General features: G+C 41.1%; 1 protein-coding gene across 2 annotated transcripts; it reads left to right on the top strand.

Moving 5' to 3' along the window:
- Positions 1–634: 634 nt before the first annotated feature.
- Chst7 (carbohydrate sulfotransferase 7) lies at positions 635–26,877 on the top strand. Of its 2 annotated transcripts, none has more exons than XM_026413751.1 (2): positions 635–2,276; positions 26,348–26,877. In XM_026413751.1, exon 1 carries the CDS (start codon positions 789–791, stop codon positions 2,244–2,246), a length of 1,458 nt encoding a protein of 485 aa, XP_026269536.1. In that variant the 5' UTR covers positions 635–788; the 3' UTR covers positions 2,247–2,276; positions 26,348–26,877. The 2 variants fall into 2 exon arrangements, with proteins under 2 accessions (XP_026269536.1, XP_026269537.1); XM_026413752.1 differs by lacking the exon at positions 26,348–26,877 and adding an exon at positions 2,860–2,902.
- Positions 26,878–27,294: the final 417 nt, after the last annotated feature.

Raw genomic sequence — 27,294 nt, 5'->3', positions numbered from 1 at the left:
ACAACCCCAGGAACTGTGTGGGCACTAAAAATTAATAACATTTTACAATTGAGTAAACTGAGCCTTGGAGTGTCTGTTAAATATGCAGGGACCTCGACTGGCAAAATCCTAAGGAACACAACATTTAGAATTTCACAAAGCCTAGATCTTAATCATTAAATGTGCTGTATGAGTGCAGTAGTGCCTCCAAATCCCTTGGACCACCATGCAATGTGCAGCCACCTATCTTTATTTTATCGTGGCGAGTGGCCTAGGACACAGAGGGCCAGGCTGGGGATATAAAACTGAAGAGGAGAGGAGTTCTCCGGGTGGGATCCATGTCCCGTCACTTGGCACTTTCTGTACACACAAGCCCCTCCCTTGACTGCAGTCAATTCCTTAAGACTTGACCTCATTACAGAAGGTTTAGGGAAAGGTCGGGCTTGGCTCAGTGAGCCCCAGCTGGCGTCCCCACCCGGCTGCAGCCCCGCCCAGATCTGGCAGAGCAATGGGCAAACTGTAGGGTAGAAAGGCGGGGAGAAGCTGTGGAGGTTAAAGGCGGGGCGGGCGGTTGCCAAGCCGGCCAATAGGCGGCTCTCCAGAGGCTGTGCTGAGAGGACAGGGGCGCCGTCACTAGCACCACCGCCTCCCAAGTTTCCCCTTGTGGATGCACCGCCTGGCTGCTCTGCTCCTCCCCGGGCACAGAGACCGGGAGAGACCAGAGGAGCGGACTCCAGACGGGATTTCAAAGAAGGTGCGAGAACCTGCTTCTGACCCGCTCTGGAGGTGGGGTTGGGGGTCGCTAAAAGATGAAAGGCCGCCGGCGGCGACGCCGAGAACACTGCAAGTTCGCGCTGCTGTTGGTGCTGTACACGCTGGTGCTGCTGCTCATCCCCTCGGTACTGGACGGCGGTCGCGACCAGGATAAGGGCGTCGGGCACTGCCCCGGCCTGCAGCGCAGCCTGGGAGTATGGAGTCTGGAGGCAGCGGCGGCTGGCGAACGTGAGCAAGGCGCTGAGGCGCAATCTGCCGCAGAAGGGGGCGCAGACCAGTTCCCCAAGACCCCAGGCAACCTCAGCTCCGTCGGGGAGACAGTGGCCCAGGAGAAACAACACATCTACGTGCACGCCACCTGGCGAACAGGCTCGTCCTTCCTGGGAGAGCTCTTTAACCAACACCCAGACGTTTTCTACTTGTACGAGCCCATGTGGCATTTGTGGCAGGCTCTCTATCCGGGCGACGCTGAAAGCCTGCAGGGTGCTCTTCGAGACATGCTGCGCTCGCTCTTCCGTTGTGACTTCTCAGTGCTGCAGCTGTATGCACCTCCTGGGGACCCCGCCGCAAGAGCCACGGACACAGCCAATCTCACTACAGCCGCCCTCTTCCGCTGGCGGACCAACAAGGTCATTTGCTCGCCTCCGCTGTGCCCCGGAGCGACCCGAACCCGAGCCGAGGTCGGCCTCGTGGAGGACTCCGCCTGTGAACGCAGCTGCCCACCCGTGGCACTACGCGCCCTGGAGGCCGAGTGCCGCAAGTATCCAGTGGTGGTCATCAAGGATGTGCGTCTGCTGGACCTGGGTGTGCTGGTGCCCCTGTTGCGTGACCCAGGTCTCAACTTGAAAGTGGTGCAACTTTTCCGCGACCCTCGGGCTGTGCACAACTCACGTCTCAAGTCCAGGCAGGGACTGCTGCGCGAGAGCATCCAGGTGTTGCGCACCCGCCAGAAAGGCGACCATTTTCACCGCGTGCTGCTAGCGCACGGCGTGGGCGCTCGTCCGGGGGGTCAGTCCCGCGCGCTGCCCGCCGCGCCGCGTGCAGATTTCTTCCTGACTGGTGCTCTTGAGGTGATCTGCGAGGCCTGGCTGCGCGACCTGCTTTTTGCACGCGGTGCTCCATCCTGGCTAAGGCGGCGCTACCTGAGGCTGCGCTATGAGGACCTGGTTAGGCAGCCTCGCACCCAGTTACGCCACCTGTTGCGCTTTGCCGGGCTGCGCGCGATAGCCGCGCTTGAGGCTTTTGCTCTCAACATGACTCGCGGAGCGGCTTATGGCACCGATCGGCCCTTCCACCTGTCGGCACGCGATGCTCGTGAGGCAGTGCACGCCTGGCGCGAGCGCCTGAGCCGAGAACAGGTGCGCCAAGTGGAGGCCGCCTGTGCTCCAGCCATGCGTCTGCTGGCCTACCCTAGCAGCGGAGAGGAGGGTGACGCGGAGTCACCCGGGGAAGAGGAAACCCCACTGGAGACTGAGGCTGTCGGGGCTACGTAGCCCCCGCCCTCGCCCCCGGAGCGGATCCGGGTAAGGTGGCTCTGGGCCGGGTAGGGTTCTAGAAAGGGTCTTCGGAGAGCCTGCGTCAGGCCTGCTGGAGAGGAGAGGGAAGAGGGCACTAGGAGATGGTGCTATCCTGAATACCATGCTATCAGATCAGGGCCAAAGGGATAGGAAATTTCTGCTTGTAGCATTTAGGAGATTGTATCGGTTCTCCAGCTTATGAGCCACCCACCTTCACAGAGGAGGACCCCGAGTTAAGAGAATGTTTCAGTGTTGCTGAGGCAGAACCCAGTTTTCTGCATTCCCAGTCCACTTTATGAAGTAGGAGGTATCTGAGGTCTGAGGACAGTAGAGAATGTCTGAAGTAGTGTAATGGAACATGAGGTTGGGAATTAATACCTAGACTATTAGGATTAAGGGAATCCTTTGAGGTGGATGGTTTTGAAGTTATCTCAATGCCAACTTGTCATGTGGGGCAACTTTTTGCCTTGAAGTGTTTGTTGGCACAAAGAAAGCCAAAAGCAAGTTTTGGTGGACCGGTATTGACTTCATAACCCTACCTAACCCAAATCATTGTTTAATATTTCTTCTCTTTCTCTCTTATGCTCAGGTTCCAGGGCTTTCCTCCTGAGTACCAAGCATGCAAAGCACAGTCCGGCGGGTCTTGCAACAGTTTTTGCAGATTTGTGTGTCTCAGGCCTTGGTATAATGGAATAGAATAAACTGCTTTCTCTTGGCTCATGTGTGCCCCTCCCCCTCCCCCTCACCCACCCTCTTCCCAGTCGCTAGTGTTTGCAGGATATTTGGCCATATCCCGTTTGTTGATCAGGTCACAAAGAATGCCTGGTCAGCTTCCTCTAGTACCGACAAGACTTCAGGACTGTGTTTCCCCCACTCCACCCCATCCGTTTGAGAGATGGGACCTTAGATGGGCAGTAGCAGCTTGTGAAAAGTCATCCCCTCTTTTTTTTGTTGTTCTTTCTCTGTAAAAGTGTATGTCTGAAGATGTTAAAGTGGGCCCTGAATGATCTCAGAATGTGTTCAGTGTTGGGGTCAACATATGGTGTGTAACACTGGGCAGAGGGAAGAATTTATTCTGCACGATATTGATGATGGGAGTCAAGTTAGTGGCATGGGAATGTATTTTCCCAAACTTTGTGTGAATTGGAAGAGTGCCACCTTGTGCACTGTGCAGACTACAGGAGGAAAAGCAATGCTGGGTGGACGGAAGTGACTAAAGTTTCCATTCATTATTTTATAGTGTAATTCAGTATTCCCCTGGGATGATGCTGGAGCAGGGGCAAAGGTTGAAGATGTTAATGAAGATGGGAGTTTGCTGTTGTTAATAGAGTTAAGGTTATAGAGTGATTTTGGAAACTGGCTAATCAAGAGGTTTTGCTGGTGAGTTTCTGTAATTGTTAGGAAGTCTGTGTTCTTTCCTGATTTCCAGAGCCAAGGAAGGTAAGGCATAGGGTGACTTGTCACATCTTAACAAAAACATCCTTTCATCTGCTAGGTCTGTATTTACACTTGGAACAAAATGGTCCCTAATCATCCTTCACAGGCCTCAGGGAACTCCTCCCCCAGGCTAATGCTGTGGCATTTTATGGTTTTAAGACATGACAATCTCCCAGAAACTTTTGCTCCCCCACCAACATTTTTACGAACATTTATTGAATGCCAGCTGGGGTGAGGAAATGAATAAAATGGAGAGCAGGGTAGAGAACATAGATTTTCCCCTCTAAGGAAGTGCAAGTCTGTGCAGGTGACACTAACTATGAGATAAGGTGTCCATGCTGCTGTTTAGAAGGCCAGTGAGGCTTCCTTTTTATGGGGCTGCAGGAACATATGGGTGGGAACTTTAGGCTCTTCCAGGTGTTGGTGACTGAGCCCTTCCTCCAGCATTGGGCACTTACTACCAACCAGGGGAAGTGTTAAAAAGGTTGTATTCCTTCCTAGGAAAAGTGTTACAGATCCATTAATGGAGTTTTTTAAAGTTTTTCATACTCTAGGGAAGGGAAGGAAAAAGAAGGGAATGAATTTTTATAAAAAGGGCTGTGTGCCCTTCATTGTGTTACACACTGTACATATATGGTTATTTATAACGGTTTCACAGATGAGGACTCAGAGAAGTAATTTCCAAGAAGTCACACTGGGGTAATGTGTAACTTACCCCAGGGTGGAACTTACCCTTGGCAGCAAACCTGGCACCCCACCTGGGCTTATAGGCTAGTTTGGGGTGCTAAATACCCTTGACTTTATTACTAATATGTCACAACCGTGAGCAAATAAAATATCCCTGAGCTGCCAACAGCACCTCCACAGAAAAGCTGATGGCTCTGTAGCTATCCTCTCCATCAGTCACTTGGCGCAGCAGTGAAGAGAGGCTGCATGTGAGTTAACCCAAGGATCTGCTGGGTGGTCCAGACCTAATAACCAAAATTTAGTAGGGAGGGAATAGATCAAATTTTCTCATAGCTAAGTGAGGACTGAAGCATCCAGAACCAAGTCACCAAGAACCCAAGCTCTTCCCATATTGTACATTTTCTTAGCTTATGTTCTCATTGTAACAAAATAGTAGCCACAGTGCCAAGTATCACATCCTCACCCAAATAACCCAAGGTTTGTAAAGTGCAGAAAGGAAAAAAGCTGGTTATCAGGTGGAGAGGTATTCCCTCATGCAATGCTCATTCATTTAATCTGGTTATAAAAACCTTTCGCAGAACCTCTTATCCTCACCAGCTTCCCTCTTGGCCAGAATTGGATCACATAGTCTGCCCCAGACCAATAATTGGCAAAAGGGAATGAGAGCATTTTGGCTGATTTAGATTAGCAGTCCTCAGCCCTGGCTGAAATTACAGTAGCCCCCTCTCCTTATCCTTGGGAGATATGTTGTAAGTCACCCCTCAAAGGATGTTTGAAACCTCCCATAGTGCCAAACCCTATATATTCTATAGTTTTTCTCTACACATACCTATGATAAAGTTTAATTTCTAAATTAGGCACAATGAGAGATAAACAACAATAGTTATTAATAAAATAGAGCAATTACAACAATATATCATAAGTTCTATGAATATAGTCTTTCTCAACTGTCATCAAGCAGGTAGTATATACAGTGTGTGTATGCTGGATGAAGCGATGATTTATGTCTTGGACAGGATTGAGCAGGACTGTGTGACATTTCATTATCAAAACAGCAAACTTACTAATTATTTCCAGGATTTTCTATAATATCTTGGGACTGTGGGCAACAAACCTCAGAAAATAAAGCTATGGTTAAGGGACTTCTTTTTTAAATTTTTTTTAGTTGTTGATAGACCTTTATTTTATTTATTTATATGCGATGCTGAGAATCAAACCCAGTGCTTCACACATGCCAGACAGGTGCACTACCACTGAACCACAACTGCAGCCCAACGGACTTCTTTTTAAAAATTCCAGCACCTGAGCTCCACCCCAGGAAATTTTTTGTTCTCCTTTATGTTTTGTGCTGGGAGTGGAACCCAGGGCCTCACACATACTAAGCAGGTCTCTTCCACTGAGCTATATTCCCAGTTCAGGAGATTCTAATTTAATTGTTTTTCTGTGAGTTCCCTAGACTGAGACATTGGGATGTTGTCAAAGTTCCCCAGGTGATTCTATTGTACAGCCAAATCTGAAAACCACTGGCTTGATCGGTCAATGATTCATCCCCCTGGGCCCAGCTGCTTGTACTAGAGCAAAATCAGAATGGGGAATCAGACTGTTGCTGAGCGGCAAACTGTCTGCCATGGTGATTTATATAAAAGATCTTGAAGCTGTGAAGTACCCCAGAAATGTGGGGTATTATTTTGAAAAGGTAAATTACACATGGGTCCGTTTATCACCTTTTCATATGCTTTCAAATATGTAGTTGTTTGTAGTTTCTCATCTAAGAGTCCATGATTGTATATACATTGGGCACTACTGTTGTAAACAGACTGATCTTTTATCCTGTCCTTTTCGGCATGTCTGCCTTTGACCTCTATCCTTGGTGGGACCCAAGCTTTCATTCCTATAAACATTTTATTTTATTGGTTCTGGAGTTGGAACTTTGCTACGTTAGCTATACCACTGAGGTTCCAGCCACAACACCCTACAGGCATTTAGAACACCTTGCTCTTTGTTCTTGACAATATGTCTCTCTCTCTCTCTCTCTCTCTCTCTCTCTCTCTCTCTCTCTCTCTCTCTGTGTGTGTGTGTGTGTATTGTTGAGGGCCTAGCTTTTGCTGAGGCTGGCTTTGAACTCAAGATCCTCCTGCTTCAACCTCCCAAGCTGCTGGGATTACAAGCATGCACTACTGCACCTGGCTGGGAAGCTATATTTCTAAGGCAATTATTCAAACAGAAAAAGAAATGACCAGCCACCACCAAATCCCTAACAATCCATCTGAAAGTTATTGCATTTTAATCAGGGGACCAAGCCACAAACATTCTATGTAAGCATATGCATAAATATCACTGAAAAGACAACCCATGGCTTAAACTCTGTTAAAGAATAGGCATTTTAAAAACATTTTTCCTCAGCTGGGGCTGGGGCTCAGTGGTAGTGCACTTGCCTGGCATGTGTGAAGGCACTGGGTTCAATTCTCAGCACCACATATAAATAAATAAAATAGAGGTCTATTAACTACTAAAACATTTTAGAAAAACATTTTTCCTATATAGAATTTCTCATTCAACAAAATTTGCTGAGACTCTCAGTGGCAAATCAACCTGGGTGCTGTGCTCAAGTTAGAGGGCTGAAAGGATGATGATGGTGGTGATGGTTATGGGGGTGTGTGTACATTGATAGGTATCTGAGTGGCACTGCTGCAGTAGGGTGAGACTAGTTTTCTAAAGCACATCCAAGTCCAAGTCATTTTTGCCCCCTGGGAGCTCCACTGATCCAGACCTTCTTAGAGCTCCTGCATGGGCCCACCTTCCCTGGCAGGATCCCTCAGTTGATGGTGGATTTGGTGCTTAGGAAAAGTTGAAGATTCAAGTCTGGTGAGTGAGGCAGGGGAGGAGGCTGATCCTGCAAAATGAGGTGTGTGTGCAAAGTCATTTCTTGGTTCATATGATATCAGTTTTTTTGGGGGGGAGGGTACTGGGGATTGAACTCAGGGTCACTCAGCCACTGAGCGATATTTCCAGCCCTATTTTGTATTTTATTGAGAGACAGGGTCTCACTGAGTTGCTTAGGGCCTCACTGAGTTGCTGAGGCTGACTTTGAACTCATGATCCTCCTGCCTCAGCCTCCTGAGCCACTGGGATTACAGTCGTGGGCCACCTCGCCCAGCTACAATATCAGTTTTTATATTAGGATGCAGGGAGCCAGGCTATAGGGCCAGGATCTCCTAGTTAATACTTGATTAAGTATAAGAAGAGATTGGAGGCTGAGGTTGTGGCTCTGTGGTGGAGTGCTTGCCTAGCATGCTCAAGACCCTGAGCTCCATTCCCAGAACAGGAAAAAAAAAAAAAAAAAGAGAGAGATTGAAAGACATTTCCAAGGCTTTTTGGTGCTAAGGGGAGGTGACATTTTATTGAGTGCCTATTTTGTGCATTGTATTACATGCTTAATACATATGGTTTCAAGCCTCATCTCAGCTCTATGAAGTATGTTGTAACCCCTTTTATGGATAGTGAAGCAAGCTCAGAGAGGTTAGGTAAATTGTCAAGGATAACACATCCAGAAGATTAAAATTGGGTGTTCTTTGTTTTTAAATCATTATCTTTAAAATTTGTAGAAACCATGTAAACAGGAGGTAAAAAGAGAGTTCAACAGTGTCAAAGGGTACAAAATATCTGCCAGTCTCATTTCCTAGAAGAAATCACTACATTTCTTGTGGTATATTTCTAAAAATGTTTTATGCAAATTCAAGCAGAATATATTACCTTTTAATATATAAGTGGAATTGAACTGTATTTATTGTCCTGTACTTTTTTTAATCACTTAATACTTTAGAAATCTTGCCATGCCATATCCTTTTTAGTGACCATATTATATTTCATCATAGGAATGTACTGTAACATATTTACCTAGTTCCTAAGTCCATACTGTAGGACATTTAGGTTGTCCCTGTGTTTTGCTATATTTCATTGCATTTTTAGTAAAATCCTTATATTATCTTTGCATACATGTAAGAATACCAGTCAGAAAAACTTCTATAATAGAAGGGTAGCAAAAGGTATACACTTTCTACAACTTGAGGGGTAAAGTTCTTCAAGTTGCACCAAATTTCATTCACATCAGTGGTTTCTTGGAGTGCCTGTTTCCTGGACTTCCAACAAGCTGGATTTTTTTTTTTCACTTTGGCTAGTCTGATGGGTGGCAAATCCTTTCTGCCTGCACCCTGGTTTTCACTGACCCCCACAGTTCACCTCAGATGATGAATGATTGCCTTGTACCTTGGGTTTGTGGTAACTAGGATTCCAAGATGAAATCAATTTCTTAGCCCTTCCGCAGTTCACATGTATTTAGGGAGTGTCATTTCTTATGATATTTTGAAGGACTGATACATTTTGACACAACAATTTTATCATTCCCTTATAAAACCACACTTGCACGCAGCATCAGATTTCAGCCAGGTTTTTGTTCAGATGGCCTTGTTCTGGTACTGTTGGTGTGGATTATTGATCATCTACAATTGACTTTTGACAATTGACTCGTACATCAACCATTTGGGGACACTATCATTGGGGAAATGTGAATGTTTAAAATAAGTTCTAACCCTTCATACATTTTCTCTATATTCTGGAAAGCCCACTTTGTGGTCTCACTGAGGCAGAGACAGAAGGAAGCAGAAATGCCCATTTGCAGGGTTTGTCTGAGTCACTGGGGAATGAACTGAGGGCATCACATGTTGCTAGGCAAGGGCTGTACCACTGAGCTACATCCCTCGTCCCTTGCAGTTTTAGAGGAAGGTTTCAGAGGGTTTTCTAAGAGGTTCTTCTTAGTCTAAGCAGATATTTTTCCCATGAACACAAATATATATAAATAGTTGGGAATGATGTTTTTTTTTTTAAAAACATTGACAACAGCTGGTTTTAAATTCTCCAGTATGCCTCTATCTCAGCCTGCTCTCAGCATGAACAGCCCAGAAAAGAATGAAATAAAAGAATCTAAACGTTTGCATCTGACATTCTAGCCCAACAAGGTGACTAATAAATGAATGAAGTGCTCACTCGCTCTCTCAATCCCCCCCCCCCCCCGCCTCTCTCTCCCTCTGTGAGGTCTCCTGGCTTGCCATCCTCTTGCTTCATAGTGGAACTGAAGAAACTTGCTCTGCTGAAAGAAACATTTCTACTCAAGTGGGGTATAGAATATGAACAGTAGAGACTAAGAAACAGCCTTGGCCCAAGTTCAAGAACACTGGGAAGTAAAGAACTGTTTGGGAGCTGAACAGGAAGCTATTTCAATTGGAGAAAAGTTACAGAGCTCAGTGATGTCTTCATGAGAATTGGAATCCTTGAGCTTTGCTTGCCACCCCCCGCCTTTGTCCCCAGGCACCAAGCCAGCAACAGGCCCTGACATTTTCTGCAGCTGGCCTTGTTCATATTAAAGACCATCCTGCTGAGGGTTCAGAATAAATTGAAGCTTCAGTGGATGGTGAATATTTTTAAATCCAGAGGTTAAAAGGCTGTGAAAAAGGACCACCACATTCAACTTCAATGATGACTGTGTTCCAAGCCAGCAGAACCCCCTTGCTTAAAATGGACACAGGCAACAAGGACTTTCCTGTAGAGCCACTTTCCAAAACTAACCAGTTTTTGCTTATGGAATGGAAGCCCTTTCTGCGAAGCATTGCCATAAGGAGGGAGTGTTTAAAGGTCCTGGGAGAGGTAGGGTAGTCTCTGGCTCCTATAAGTAAGGAGCCTCAAGTCTGGATCTGCAAGTGTAGCTCAGTGGTAAAGTGCTCACATAAGCATGTGCAAGGTCCTGGGTGTGAGCCCCAGCACCACAAAAGGAAAAAAGAAAAAGAAAAGAAAGAAAACTCCCTGTCTGACCTGAAATAAAAACCTGTGGAGGGAATACTTCCAGAGAGTGCTGTTGTTAGATCATTACCCTTCAGTCATGGTATCCCACAGTCTGGAAGCAGAGAAAGTAGTCTCAGTGAAGGTCTGAATCATGTGGTTCTGCCCAGACATAGAACATCACAGAACATTTGTAAGGCTTGGGGAGAACATCTGGGGTGGGGACTTTAGTAAAGATAATAAAGTGAGGAAAGTTCTGAGAAGCCCCAGGAGGGAACTGAGAGCCTAATTGAAGACGTCATTCCAAACAGACAGATAAGGTGAACATTAGGAAAGCATGTCCCAGAGCTTTGAGGTCACTTTTCCCATGACTGAGAGCAGACTGCATCAAAAAGGGCTCTTTACTGCCTCAGAGAGATTGCAGGAACAGTAAGCCAAAAATACTAAAATAAACATATTTTAAAAATAGGACTTAAGACTAGCTCAAGGCTGGTGTATATTAAATATACAGATATTAGAAGCAATAAAGGTAGACACTGTCTCTTGTTGTAATAAAGAATATCACTGACATGGATGTAAAAATGAAAACATTTTTCAGGTTCTACAAATGATAAAAAAAAATAGACTTCATTGTCTGTTTGTACCCTTCCCCCAACTACTGCTAGGAATTACAATGAGATAGAAATATTAATTACCCTCAAATGATTAGTGCCTTATATGTGCATGTATTGAAATATTACACCATACTCCATAAAGATATACAAGTATTACATGTTGAGCAAGACTTTTTAAAGTTGTAGATGAACACAATACCTTTCTTTAAATTTATTTTTATGTGGGGCTGAGGATTGAACCTAGTGCCTCATACATGCTAGGCAAGTGCTCTACCACTGAGCCACAACCTCAGCCCTGAGCAAGAATTTTAAAAAGGAGGAGATAGAAATGTTAGCTCCCCTGGTTTGACCAGTATATACTGTATACTTGCGTCAAGTTATCACAGAATACCCCAAAAAATATGTACATGTAAAACAGTAGTTAATAATAGATAACTTTACAAAAAGGCGATGGTTGATGGAATATAAACACCACCCCAAAGAATAACAAAATATATGGCACTAAAAAATGCCTTTTAAATAGTCTTATTTTTCAGTAGTAAAAAAGGAAGAAAAATTGTTTTAAGTTCAGGAAAAATCTGTGTCTTTATACTAGGTGTAGCACTCTCTAGCAATCCTACAAGCTAGGGAGACGACCCATTTACAGGATCCAGTATCTTGCTCCCTCACAAATCAGCTCTTGGCCATGAGGCCATTTTGCTACATTAGACCCTGGGCAGGAAAGGATAGAAAGGGTTGAATAACCAGAATGCCTTCCTTTGCAGAAAGATACTGGAAGTGATTGCTACACTTTGGCTAAACCACAGACTCTCTTCTCTGACTAGCCATTCTAATCTGGGAATGTTAAAGCTGGTGGACAGAGGGGAAGTCCTCATGGGCAGCCCCAGTGACTACCTTCCAGCACTCATTTGACCTCCAGGCCCTGTGGGGACCAAATTGCTGCCTGAATTGTAGGTCTAAATTCCAGTCACTTCCAGTCCCATGTCCTCTCAAATCCTCCCACCCCCACATGGTGGATGGTGAACATCTGCAGGTGGCCCATCTGAATATACATTATAAAATACTGACTCAGTTCCTTTATTGGAGTTTATTCATAAAAGCGATCACATATGCCAACTAAAACTATATCTCAAAGCAGCTCAATGAAAGGAAAAAACAAAAGTCAACTAGGCAAGCTCAGCTCTTTCCCAGTTTTATTTTTATTTTTTTCAACTGATACATAAAAACATAAAATTATACATAATTAATGCCCAGTTTTATTAATACTGGTGTGGTATGCATTCATCTGTTATCAAGGGAGTGCAAAACTTTGGGAAAATTTTGTTTGGTGGGTATCATAAAATAAGATGCATGTTAGTATTTTAACCTATTGGGGAAATATAATGGTCATTTAATTTTTGGCACTGATAGACTGTGGAGCTTGAATGACTCATGTGGATTGAAGCTTTACTCTGAATTTTTCCCACGATGGGTGGGGATGACTGGAGCGTTAAATCTCCTTAGCCATCCTCTGAGGCTGCCCAGGTCTCCACAAATGGCTTCTCTGTTAGTTTCATCCCATATTTCCCAGGTATGTATTTTGTCTGTTTTTTGTCTTGCTTTATTTTGACCTGAGAGTTGTTTCAAATTCAATAGGACTGAAGCTATTATTGACAAATGCAAATATAACTGGCATCCCTCCCACTGCCACTTATTTTTTTTTTCAGGCTGAAAATCTGGAAATTATAACATTTCTGCCATTTAAAGTAGATTCCCTGGCTGTTTGGGGACAAAGTTCTTCATTAGCAAACTGTTTCCTCTTGCATTCTGTTTCAAAGTCACATTGAAGGAATGCTTGCACTTCAACATTGCTGGTATTTCAAGGATTATTTTACCATTACTCTTAAGCAGCTCCCTCCACCAATACCACATTTGGTGGATTAACTTTGGGTAGAGTGAATTTTCTATTTTATTCTCTTTCAAAAAGGTTTTAACCATCTAGTTTCTTTCCCTTTCCATATAAATTTTAGAATTAGCTTCTCTGTATCTATAATAAACACTGAGGGCACTGGATAGGAATTTTGTTAAACCTATAGATCCATGTAGGAATTGAAATTGTTATTATGCTGTTTTCCAATCCATGAATGAAATGACTATTGATTAAGATTTTGTTTGACTTTTTTCACTGGTATTTTACAGTTTTCAGCATATTAGTCCTTTACCTGTTCCATTAGATTTATACCTAGGAATTTCATTTTTTTCAGTTATTATAAATTGTATGAATTTTAAAATTTGGGTTTCAATGTGTTCACTTGTAGTATGTATAAATAAAATTGATTTTAAAATATTGATCTTATATCCTGAAAATTTGCTGAGCTCACTTGTTAGTTGTAGGAAAGTTTTGTTACATTCCTTAAATTTTCTATACATAACAATCATATCATCTGCTAAATAGGGACAATTTTACTTCTTCCTTTCTAATTCCTTGTCTTATTGTATGGGCTAGAACTTTCAATACTATGTGAAGTAAAAGTGGAGAGTTTAAACATCTTTTCCTTGTTCCTGATCTTAGGGGGAAAGCATTCAGTCTCTCACCATAAAGAATGAGGCCAGATGTAGGTTTATGTAAATGTCCTTTATCAAGTTGAGGAATTTCCCTTTTATTCCTATTTGCTTTGAATTTTTTGATCTTGAAAAGATGTTAAATTTTGTCAAATGCTTTATCTGCATCAACTCATGTGACCATGGAATTTTATTAGCCTGTTAATGCGGTGGATTACATGGATTAATTATTGAACATTGAACCAGCCTTGTATCCTGAAATAAACTATTTGCTCATGATATCTAAATCTTCTTATATCTTGTTGAATTTGATTTGCTTATATTTTGTTAAAGATTTTTTGCATCTACTTTCATAAGAGTTGTTGGTCAGACATTTTCTTTTTTTTGTATTTTGTCTTGTTTTGGTATCAGGATAATACTGGCCTCATAATTTTATGGAACAGATTGTGCAAAATCAATATTAATTCTGTTTTAAACATTTGGTAGACTTTTCCATCAAAATTATCTAGGCCTGGAGATTTCTTTTTGGGGAGTCATTTAATTACTTATTCCATGTTTTAGTAGCTATAGGATTTTTAAAATCATCTATTTCTTATTGGGTGACTTATAGTAGTTTGTTTTTGAGGAATTAGTCAATTTCATCTAAGTTGTCAAATTTTGGGTACAGAGTTGTTCTTACTTTAGTCTTTTTCTAAATCCTTTTAATGTCTTTGAGGTCTGTAGTGATATTTCCCTATTTCATTGCTAATATTGGTAATGTGTGTCTTCTTTCTTTATTTGGTCAGGCTTGATATAAGTTTATCAATTTTTTAATCTGTTCAAAGTACCAGAATTTTGTTTTTTATTTTCTGTTTTCAATTTCTTCTCCTAATTATGATCTCACTTCCAATTTGCTTTTTAAAATCTACTTCTAGTTTGGGGTAGTTGCTGAGATAGTTGATTTGATACTTTTTCTAATGAAAGCATTTAGTGTTATAGTTTTCCCTATCAGCCTCACTAACTTTATACACTGCATTTTCATTTTCATTCAGTATATTAACTTCCCTTGAATTACTTATAAGTGTGTTCTTCAGTTTCCAAGTGTCTCAAGAATTTCTTGCTATCTTTCTGCTATTCTAGTTTCATCTCATTATAGTTAGAGAATACATTCTATTATTATTTCAGCTCTTTTAAAGTTGTTCAGGTTTGATTTTTGAAACAGGATATGGTCTATGTTATGAATGTCCCATATACACAGAAAAAGAAGATACATTCTACTGTTAATAGAAGAAATGTTTAATAAATGTCACATGAAACCTGTTGATTGATGGCATTTTTCAGTACTTTCATATCCTTGTTGATTTTCTGTCTAGTGATTCTATCAATTATTGAGATGGGGTATTAAATTTTTCAACTACAAATGTGGACTTGAGTATTTCTCTTTTCAGTTCTTTAAGTTTTTGCTCTGGGAAATTTGAAACTCTGTTGTTTGGTGCATACACATTTAGGATTGCTATGTAGTGTTGGTGGATTAACCCCTTTACCATTATGTAATGTCCTTTGTCCCTGGTAATTTTCTTTGTCCTGAAATCGATTTTTTCTGATATTAATATAACTACTCTTCCTTTCTTTTGATTAATGTTTATTTGCTATATCCTTTTACTTTCAACCTACCTATACCATTATATTTAAAATGAATTTCTTATTGACAGCATATGATTAGGTCATGTTTTTAAATACATTCTGGGGTTGAGGGTGTAGTTCAGTAGTAGAAAGCTTGCCTAGCACTTGGTAGGCTTGGGGTTTAATTCCCAGCACTGCAGAAAAAAATATCCAAACTGACAAACTGTTTTAAACTATTTATGATTATTGATATTGTAGAGCTTAAAAATTCTGCCATTTAAAAATGTTTTGTTCCTCATTTTTGTTCCTGTTTCCCTTTTCCTGCCTTCCTGTGTTACATAAACATTTTTTTATAATTTCATTTTGATCTATCTGTAGTGTTTTTTAGGGTATCTCTTTGTATGTTATTTTAGTGGTTCCTTTGGATTATACATATGTAACTTATCACAGTCTACATATGTCAACTTTTTACTGCCTCCAGTGAAGTATAAAAAACCAATCTCCACTGAAGTTCCTTTATCTTTCCCCTCCTATAATTTAAAAAATATTTTTTCTACATATATTGAGAACCTAAATACAATGTTGTAATGTTTGCCTTAACTATCAAACAGTTTTACAATTTCAAGAGAATAGTCTATTAAGTTTATTCACTCTTTCTGTTGTTCTTCATATATGATGATTATGATGATTCAATTTACCTCCTTTATCATTTATTTTCTACTACTTCCTTTAGTAGTTCTTTTTTTTTTAAACTGGATTGAACTCAGGGGCACTTGACCACTGGGCCACATCCCCAGCCCTATTTTGTATTTTATTTAGATACAGGGTCTCACTCAGTTGCTTAGTGCCTTGAAGTTGCTGAGGCTGGCTTTGAACTTGTGATCCTCCTGTCTCAGCCTCTCAAGCTGCAGGGATTATAGGTGTGTGCCATGGCACCCAGCCCTTTAACAGTTCTTATGTAGCACTTGTATTTTCAACAAGTTCTCTTAGTTTTCCTTCATTTGTGAATGTCTTTATTTCATCTTAATTCCTGAAGGATATTTTCATGGGATATAGAAATCTGGTTTGATGGTTGTTTTCTTTCACTGTCTAAAAACTGTGCCACTTCCTCTGAACTGCTAGGTTTTTGGATATGAAATCCACTGGCATTCAAATTGTTGCCATAAATAATGTGTCATTTCTTTCTAGTTGTGGTTGAGATTTTTTTCTTGGACTGTTTTTCTGATGTTTGTTTATGTTGCCTTGGAGTAGATTGCTTTGGGTTTTTCCTGTTTGGGGTTCTCATAGCTTATTGAATCTGGAAGTTTATGTCTTTTATCATCTTTGGGAAATTTTCAACCATATTTATTTAAGTATTTTTTCAATTCCAATCTCTTTCTAGAACTTTAACATAAATAGTAAATCCGTTACTGTGATACCATCAGCCCTTGGGACTCTGTTTATCTTTTTTCATTCTATCTTCTGATGTTCAGATTGGGTAATTTCTGTTGTTCTGTTTTCAGATTCAGTACTTCTTTACTCTGCCATCTGTTTTGCTATTGAGCCCATTTAGTAAGGCTTTCAAATTTTGGTTGTTGTAATTTATAATTCTAAAATTTCTATTTGTTTCTTTCAAAAACATATCTATTTGGTGAAAATATAATTTTCTTTTGTTTCAAGTGTGTTTGTAATTGCTAGTTTAAGCATTTTAATGATATTTGTTTAAAACTTTTTTGGATCATTTCAATACCAGTGTCATCTCAGTGTTAGTATCTACCAGTCACATTTTCTTTTCTTATTCAAGTTGAAATTTTCCTGGTTCTTAGTTGGACAAGTACTCTTTTCATTGTATCTTGGACATTGGGATATTACCATATGCATCTCTGAATCTTATTTAAATCTTCTACTTTAGCAAGATTCCACAGACGGCACACTTGTGGAGGAAGGGGTGTACTGCTGAGGGCCATTACCAAGTAGGTATTGACGCATCGTAATCCTTGCCAGTGTACCCCATGTTAAATGGACTTGCCTTGGAAATTTGCTGCGACCTTGCTTGTGTGTTTGAGAAAGATGACCCTGCTCAAGGTGATCGAGGGTGGATCCAGGTTTGAGGAAGTATCCTGCAGGTTTGAGGAAGTATCCCGGTCCTTGGGCTTAGGGTGTTCCCGGTTTAAGGCGTTTCCCGGTTTAAGAATATGGGTTTTAGGGAAGTTGAGGTTGAAGATTATTGCTGCTGGGATTAGGGTGTTCCTGTTGCTTGTTCCCGTTGAGTTCTCGTGAGATTCAAATGGGATTTTGGAAAAAGCCTCGTGGAGTAGGTGAAGTGTGCGGGAGAACGAGACTGCCCCTGAACGTGTGTGGAGGCTGGTGTGAGATCCGGAATAAAGAATTGCTGTTTGAACCTACAGAGCTGTGTGGTGGCTTGTGATTCTGTGCCAAGCCGAGTCATTGGCACTTGGCTTCGGCATTTGGTGGCCCGTACGGGGAACATCTGAAATTTGGAGGTGAGTAAATTGCTCGCCCCTGAGGGAAGGCGAGAGAATGGGTGACCATTTCCAAAAACAATGTGTTCTTGTTTTGATTTATTTCGTTTTTGTTTCAAGTTGCCTGTCCCTAGAAATTTCTCAGGCAAACTGGGAAAAATGGTTCGCTCAAGGTTTGAAGTTTGTTAGCCCCGAGAAAGAGAAAATTGATACAGCGAATTTTTATTCAGTTTTTGTTTCATTCAGTTGCGGTTTTTTCTTATGTTATCTTATTGGGTTGCGTTATCTTTATAGAAGATTAGAAATTAGTAAAAAAGAAACCGAAAAGTTGTTAAGTAAATTGTTAGAGGTTCAGACCATGGAGAAAGACATTTTAGATCAAGGAAAAGAGAAGGTCTCTCGAGCTAGTCAGAGAGAGGAAGAAAATTTAAAGGAAAAGGGGTTATTAGGAAAAAGGCCACAACAAAAGGCTGTTACTAACTCCGTTTTATTACCAGAGGGTGTAATTCAACCATCAGCCCCGCCGATGGAGACAGCTGAATGGCCCTCAAACCCCATCGTAGTTGATAGATGGGATCCTGAGACAGGACCTCAAAGATTAGCATGCCCTGTATTTGAACAGGTAGGAGGGCAGCGAATTCACCGTGCTTTAGAATTTAAAACAGTGAAGCAGTTAAAGGAGGCTGTAACAACCTATGGTCCTCAAGCCCCTTTCACAGTAAGCATGGTGGAGTCCATTACTAACTTGGACATGACGCCAGCAGATTGGGCTAGCATGTGTAAATCTGTGCTAAATGGAGGACAATATCTGTTATGGAAGGTTGCCAATGAGGAATTTTGCAGGGAGACAGCTAGACGAAATGCAGCAGCCGGTTACCCTCAAAGAAATCTAGAGATGCTGCTAGGAAAAGGAGATTATGAGGGTCAGCGGCAACAAATGGAATATGATCCTGCTGTATATGCACAGATTGCTGCAGACGCAGTTAGGGCATGGAAGACTTTACAAGGACATGGAGATTTACAAGGTCAGCTATCTAAGGTATTACAGAGACCTAATGAACCTTACGCTGACTTTGTAGATAGGCTTATTCAAACGGCCGCCAAAATTTTTGGTGACACAGAACAAGCAATGCCATTAATAAAACAATTGGCTTATGACCAAGCAAATCGTTGCTGCAGAGAGGTTATTAGACCATGGAGGCATGAAGATTTAAACACATATATTAAATTATGTAGAGATGTTAATGAACAAGGGCAAGTCATGGCAGCTGCAGTAAAACAGGCTTTAGATGCCAGGCCAGAAACATGCTATAATTGTGAACAAACAGGACATTTTAAAAGGAGTTGCCCCATAAGAGGAGGTTTTAACAAAACTAGAAATCAAAGGAATAGAATACCGGGTATTTGCCCACGATGCCGTAGAGGGAGACATTGGGCTAATGAATGCCGTTCTCAAACCACCATAGAAGGTACTCCCTTATCAAAAAACGGAGAAGGATCAGGTATTTACCCAAGATATCGTGGAGAAAGGCATCAGGCTTCATTGCCAAAAAACGGACAGGGGGGCCCAATGCTCCGGGGCCCACAACCACAAATATACGGGGCAGTGGAGGAACCCAGCAACCCCATAAGGGTGGTGCCCAGGACACATTGTCCATTAAATCCCTCATCAGACAAACCCGAGGGAGCGCAGGGTTGGACATCTGCGCCTCTGCCAGAGCAGTATTAACTCCAGAGATGGGAGTTCAAATCATTCCTACAGGAATAAAAGGACCTCTTCCCCAAGGAACAGTAGGCTTATTATTGGGACGTAGTTCATCTACATTAAAAGGACTTATGATAAGTCCTGGGGTAATTGATCCCGATTATGTAGGTGAAATAAAAATTATAGCTAGTTCTCCAGGAGGTATATCAGTAATTTCACCTGGAGATAGAATAGCACAGTTGTTAATAATACCCAGCCTACATAATAAGTTCTCTAGTCTTAATGTAGAAAGAGGTTCCAGGGGATTAGGCTCCACAGGTGTAGATTGGGCTATGTTGTCTTTAAATTTAGATTCTCGCCCAATGCTAAAACTAAATATTCAGGGTCGTGAGTTTAATGGCCTGCTGGACACAGGTGCTGACCTTAGCATCATATCTCTTCAAGAATGGCCAAAACATTGGCCATTACAACAAGCCACTCAAACGCTTCGAGGCCTAGGAGTGGCGACTAATCCCCATAGAAGTGCTATGGTATTAGATTGGAAGGATCCTGAAGGATGTGAAGGAACTATACAGCCATATGTTTTGGATCACCTTCCTATTAATTTATGGGGACGAGATGTCCTAGATCAACTAGGTTTGATGTTAACAAATAACATCAATCCTAATGCGCCCACTACTAGGGCTAGACAAGGTATCAGGAAAGAAAAAAGATTAGGAAAACAAGAGCAAGGTATAGCAGCACCAATTCAAATAGATCAAGGAACAGACAGACATGGGTTGGATTTTCAGAAAGGGCCACTGAGACAATTAAAATTACTTGGAAATCAGAAAGACCAGTGTGGGTTCCTCAGTGGCCCCTGACTAAAGAAAAGATACAAGTAGCCCATGATCTGGTCAAACAACAATTAGCGGAAGGACATTTACAACCTTCTGTATCTCCCCATAATACTCCCATTTTTGTCATCAAAAAGAAATCGGGTAAATGGAGATTATTACAAGATTTAAGAGCAATTAATAATGAGATGGTTATTATGGGACCTGCTCAATCAGGGATTCCTCAATTGTCTGCTTTACCAAAAACGTGGCATGTTTTAGCTATAGACATTAAAGATTGCTTTTTTTCGATTCCAATTCATCCCAAGGATAGTCCACGTTTTGCATTTACTATCCCTGCATTAAATCATGAAGGTCCTGATGAGAGATATGAATGGAAAGTACTCCCTCAAGGAATGGCTAACAGTCCGACTATGTGTCAAATATATGTTAATAAAGCAATCCAGCCACTTAGAAATCAAAATCCTGAACTAAAAATATTTCACTATATGGATGATGTATTATTAGCACATAAAGATAAAAACACATTGCTGGAATGTTATGCCACACTTACAAACTTGTTAAAAAATTATAATCTAGAGATAGGAATAGATAAGGTACAATTAAATTTTCCAATTAATTATTTAGGAGTTCTATTATCCTCAACCATGGTCCGTCCACCTAAAATTCAAATACGAGTAGATCAACTCAAATCACTTAATGACTTTCAAAAGTTGTTGGGAGATATAAATTGGATAAGGCCTTATCTAGGCATACCAACAGGAGAGTTGGGACCTTTATTTGATATTCTAAAAGGTCCATCAGATCCAAATTCACCCCGAATGCTAACTCCTAAAGCTAGAAAGGCATTAAAAATTATTGAAACATATATGGAAAATATGCATTTAGATAGAATTGATATAAGTTTGCCTTTATTATTTATCGTACTACCAACAAAAAATATTCCTACAGGAGTATTTTGGCAGGAAGGTCCATTATTGTGGATACATTTATCTTACTCTCCTAACACTATTCTTACTAGGTATCCTGAGGCTGTAGGACAATTAATACTCAAAGGAATAAAAGCAGCAAAGGGAGTGTTTGGAATTTCTCCCAATAAAATTATTACTCCATATACTATGGAGCAAATTGATGAGTTAGCTAATGAGTTAAATACATGGGCAATAATCATGTGTAAATCAAATGTTTCATTTGATAATCATTTACCATCTAATCCTTTGTTGTCTTTTTGGTCTAAGCATCCTGTAGTTTTTCCTAAAATGACAAGAAAAACACCTATCGTGAATGCTCCAAATATATTCACTGATGGGTCTAATAATGGTACAGCTGCAGTAGTTACCCCTGATCAAACTTTTACATTTTTAGTTCCCAAACAATCAGCTCAAAAGGTAGAGCTTAATGCAGTTTTACAAGCTTTCCTGATGTTCAAAGATTCTGTATTTAATTTATTTTCTGATAGTCAGTATATAGTTAACGCTATTATATCCCTTGAAGATGCTGGTAGGATTTCCCCTTCCTCTACTGTTTTCTCTTTGTTTTCCACTATACAAAGTCTAATCTGGGATAGAAAAGATCCATTCTTTATAGGACATATCAGGGCACATACAGGATTGCCTGGAGCCCTTAGTTTGGGCAATGATTTAGCAGATAAAACTACACATGATATACATATTTTTTCTACTGTAGAAGAAGCTACAAATTTTCATAAAAGGTTTCATGTTAATGCTAATACTTTACAAAAGCGTTTTAAAATAACTAAGGAACAAGCCAGGCATATAATAAAACAATGTCAAAATTGTGTGACCTTTTTACCACAAGTTAATCTTGGAGTCAATCCTAGAGGACTGATACCTAACCATATTTGGCAGATGGACGTCACACACTTGCCAGAATTTGGAAAATTAAAATATTTACATGTTACAGTTGATACTTCTTCCGGATTTTTGATGGGCTCCCTTCATGCCGGAGAAAAAACTAAAGATGTTATAGCTCATTGCTTACAAAATTTTGCCACTGTGGGTGTTCCTAAACAGTTAAAAACTGATAATGGTCCTGGTTACACTTCTAACTCTTTTAAACAATTTTGCTCATCCTTTGGTATTACTCATATAACAGGAATCCCATACAACCCACAGGGACAAGGCATAGTTGAAAGAGCTCATCAAACTATTAAAACGTACTTATTAAAGCAAAAAGAGGGAATTGGAAAGGGGTATATATCCCCCAAAGATAAACTTAAAATAACCCTTTTTACTCTAAACTTTCTAAATTTGGATTCATCAGGACTTAGTGCTGCGGAAAGACATATGTATCCGAAAAATGTACATAAGCCTAAGGTACTTTGGAAAGATATTCTAACAGGACAATGGAAAGGTCCCGACCCAGTTATTGTCTGGAGTCGGGGTTCCGTTTGTGTGTTCCCACAGGGAGAACAGCAGCCGATTTGGATTCCAGAGAGGTTAACCAAAACAATTTCTACAGAAAAAGAAGATGATTTGACTGAAATCCATAACAGCTGATATCCAGAGCTCCAGCTTGGCTATTCTTACATCTGCGACAGTGATTAACCACGGTGCTTTTTTTCAATATCTATTTTATTATTGCATTTTTCCCACATCATAAAGTTCTATTTTATTTTTTGAGCTCATACAAACCTAGGTTAATGTTTTTCTGATCAGTTTTGTTTTTTGACTGTGTTTTATTTTTTGACTGTGGAGTTTTTAAACATTGCAATGGAGATTTCACTTAGGTATAGCTACAAGGCCTTTACTTATTATTGTCTTATGTGTTGTATGTTATGTGTGTACTGTTTTGTGTTGCATGTCAGTATGTCTGTATGTCCATATTTTTATTTGAGGAGCGCTCATGAAAAAATGGATCCGAATTTTTTTTTTTTATTCACGTGATTTAAGTGGTTTAATCTAAATTAGGTAAACAGCTGTTAATGATTGTTTTCAAAGGTGGTTAACAGATCTGTTTGCTTGCTATTGTTTTTAAAAGTGATTAACAGATCTGTTTGTTTACTTTCACTTTTCCTTTTCATTATATTTAATAATTCTGTTCAGGATAATGTCTCTTTAACATCATTGCCAGAATTCCCATCTCCATCCCAGTGCCTGTGAAGACTAAGAAAACCAAACTACAGCTTCTATGATCACAGTAAACTGTATAAACTGATGCATCAATGAATATAACTCAACAAGTAATGCTCAATCAAGGACTTGATTTACTTTGGGAGGAAATGGACATATTGATAGACTCTTCCACTTTGAACTGCCTGCAGAACTTGCCTGGACTATATATCAGTTGCATGCATTGTGAACTATCGTCTGGTGCAGCGAATTGTGGTACTGCTGGCATATTTTTGCTGATGGTGTCACCAGTGATGCAATTTCCTTGCCAGCGCACCCCATGTTAATTGTGGTAACACTGGCATCTTTGCTGATGGTGTCACCAGTGACGCAATTTTTCCAAAGGAGCCGTCAATTGGCTTGGTGTCTTGGCATTTCTGTGTCTTCCTCCCTTCTACTAGTGATGGTCTAAAATTTGGGGGCCAACAGAGGTGAGGCAAGAACCTCACCCCCCCACTGGTGCTTAGGCCTATCCACAAGCATGGCTGAATGCTGGACCGGTAGTCAGTGACGGGTTGATCTGGTTGCAGTGGATTCAACCTAAGACAGGAAGTTGACGCCCAAAGGTCAGCTCTCCCATGACGGGTAAGAACCACATGTTGAATTGGACAACCTACCAGGCACGGTCCTAAGCCACATTGCTTGTTGTTTAATTAATCAGAAGGGGGGAGATGCTGAGGGCCATTACCAAGTAGGTATTGACGCATCGTAATCCTTGCCAGTGTACCCCATGTTAAATGGACTTGCCTTGGAAATTTGCTGCGACCTTGCTTGTGTGTTTGAGAAAGATGACCCTGCTCAAGGTGATCGAGGGTGGATCCAGGTTTGAGGAAGTATCCTGCAGGTTTGAGGAAGTATCCCGGTCCTTGGGCTTAGGGTGTTCCCGGTTTAAGGCGTTTCCCGGTTTAAGAATATGGGTTTTAGGGAAGTTGAGGTTGAAGATTATTGCTGCTGGGATTAGGGTGTTCCTGTTGCTTGTTCCCGTTGAGTTCTCGTGAGATTCAAATGGGATTTTGGAAAAAGCCTCGTGGAGTAGGTGAAGTGTGCGGGAGAACGAGACTGCCCCTGAACGTGTGTGGAGGCTGGTGTGAGATCCGGAATAAAGAATTGCTGTTTGAACCTACAGAGCTGTGTGGTGGCTTGTGATTCTGTGCCAAGCCGAGTCATTGGCACTTGGCTTCGGCAGTGTACCACCTAGTTACTGCCAGGTCAGGGCAGCAGTCCAAAAGTTGTGGCTTTCCATTAGGCCCACCAGGCCTCTGCTAACAGGAGGTAGTGTTTTTTCCTGTGGTGCTTGGTTTTTGTCTTTGTAAGCTAACCTTTTCCTGTCCTTTGGCTACAGATAACAAGCTTTTCTAGGGGCTTCTGCTGTGTGTGTGTGTGTGTGTGTGTGTGTGTGTGTGTGTGTGTTGGGCATTGATTCCAGGGGCGCTTTACCACTGAGCTACATCCCAAGCCCTTTTTTAAAATTTTAATTCTTGCTAAAGTTGGTCTTGAACTTGTGATTCTCTTGCCTTAACTTCCTGAGTTGCTGGGTATGCACCATGGCACCTGACATTTAGTAGCTTCTTTCTTGTCTGAACTGGAAAAAACTTGTCCATTTCTGGCTTGCTGGCTTTGTTAGCACCCACTCCAGGATATAAAGGAGGCAAAAAGAAAATCCAGGGAACTCATATTAAGTTGTTTCTCAATTACCAAGGTTCCTAATCAGTCTGCATTTATCTCTCAACACTCTAGTCTTCTTTGTCATATTTTGAGTTTTTAAAAAATATTTATTTTTTAGAAGTAGTTGGACACAATACCTTTATTTATGTATTTATGTATTTATTTATTTATTTTTATGTGATGCTGACGATCAAACCCTGGGCCTCACATGTGCTAGGCGAGCGCTCCACTGCTGAGCCACAACCCCAGCCCATATTTTGAGTTTTTAGTTGCACTTTGTGGGAGGAATAAGGAAAAGTGCTCTGCCCCACCTTGTCTTGAACCAGAAAGCAGCCCACCTGAACATTGGTTTTTATTAAACTAATTTATACCAAATAAACTTGACATGATAGCTCTTTATGTAAGTTATCTGTACTATGAGAATATTCAAGATCCATAGAAAGGCCTCATGGTGTTTATGGAATTAGTTTTTCCTTAAAGCTTAGTCTTTATTGCATGCTTTGAATAAACTTGAAAGTATTTATTTTCCAAACTTTGCATCATTAGAAGCTGATGAGCAGTTTAACCATATTAGAAAACGTCAAATTGGATACACATCCAGGATCAAAGGATCTAAAAAAATCAAGAATCTGGTGGCAGAAGTAGCACAAACATATCCAGAGTTAGCCCACACTCCACTGCTCACAGTGACACGAGCAGTATGTTTAAATGAAAGAAAGTCCAGGTGCCATAAAGGTTGAAGTTTGGGAATGTTGCCAAATGCAGCTTCAGTTTTACAGAACAGCTGAATGTTGTTGGTGTGATTTATTTTGCCCACATGGTGCTGGGGTTGTAGCTCAGTAGTAAAGCACACATACTCAAGGCCCTGGGTTCAGAACCTAGTTTTATTTTTTTAGTTGTAGTTGAACACAATCTCTTTATTTTATTTATTTTATGTGGTGCTAAGGATCGAACCCAGGGCCTCGCACATGCTAGGCAAGCACTTTACAGCTGAACTACAACCCCAGCTTCCAGACCTAGTTGTTGTTGTTGTTTTTTTTTAATTATGCTCAGGCTGGGGCTATGGCTCAGTGGTAGAGTGCTTGCCTAGCATGTGTGAGGCACTGGGTTTGAGCTGCAGCACCACATAAAATAAATAAGCAAAATAAAGGTATATTTTGTACATATGAACTGGTACACAAGTGAAGAATGGTTGGATACATGTTTGATACCTAAGCATAAATCTTCAATCCCAGCTTCTCCTCCTCTTCTACCTAACAGGTCCTGGAAAGTTCTATTCTTCTCAATAGGCAGCCCACAACAGAAGCTGCATAAAGCACAGCCAAACTGACAGAGGAGCTCTATCATCTTTGTCTTCACCCTCACCGAACACCTTTTAGGTCACATTTTCTCCTGGCCTGTCTTCACAAACCAGAAAAGATACTGATTTGGTATGGGTTTCCAGTATTGGAAAATCTAGCTTAGATAAGGAAAATCAAAGTTCACATCATCAGCGTTCAAAAGACTTTCTGTCTGTGGATTTCTGGGTTCTGAAGTTCAAATGTCCTTTGTTCCTTCTCTTCCAGGTCAGTCACCATGAACTGGGCCACTCAGCATGCTGTCCCAGCACAGGAGTAGCAGCACTGTGAAGGCAATCTATCACACTGTCAGAGACTGGGACTTTGCTTGGTACCAACTGCTGTGCAATTCTGCTGGGCAGGAATATCACAAGCTGTTAAATATCGATGGACACACTGGTTGAGATGAAGTTTCCAGGGAGGAAGTGACAGTGCAATGTGGATATTTATGGCCATAAAATAAGAAGAGCTTTAGTTCCCAGGCTGAACCTGCTTTTGCTGGAGCCATTTCAACAAAACATCACAACAAAGAAGAGATGTGATTTAGTTACATTGCACATCAGCAGATGTCTGGACAAAAACATCAATGTGAATAAGGGCCAAGTACAGTCCTGTCTGTCTTGATTAAATTACTTGATATTAAATAAAAGGTCTGGGTGGTATTGTTTTAAACCTGACTCATCCAGCTCTCCTTCAAATAGCCCCCTCCCCTGGGACCAATTATTAAAAAGTAATTTTGCTCCCTGGGGTGGGAGATCTCTAATGAATTTAAACCTAAGTTTTGCTTTTAAAATTGTTCTAGCTGATGTTATTGTGATTTTTTATGCAATTAAATGACTTTAGAGTCATGCTAAAGACAGGATTTATTGTGTTTTGTTACAAGCATATTTTAGGATATAGTTAAAGTACATGGTTCATGTAAAGGTAGTCTACATGCAAAGGAATACGAAGACTATGAAGGAAAACCTATGTTGGGTTCAAGAATTTGAGCAATTATTCAACAAGAACCTATGGGTTAAGCTGCAATGTCGACTTTATTCCTCTCAGTCTTACAACGTGATGTTGCCTGTACCTGGTCATGCCTTCTTTGGGTTCTGTACTCAAAGCCTGTCAGACTCTTGGAAGGCCCTCCTCTTACAGAAAAGTCACAGGCAAAGGCCAAGTTTGAAGTAATT

The sequence above is a fragment of the Urocitellus parryii genome, chromosome X (genome assembly GCF_045843805.1).
Source record: "Urocitellus parryii isolate mUroPar1 chromosome X, mUroPar1.hap1, whole genome shotgun sequence".
In the NCBI taxonomy this organism is placed as follows: Eukaryota; Metazoa; Chordata; class Mammalia; order Rodentia; family Sciuridae; genus Urocitellus; species Urocitellus parryii.
Note: the sequence above shows the minus strand (reverse complement) of the source record. Positions and strands in the feature narration are given on the sequence as shown.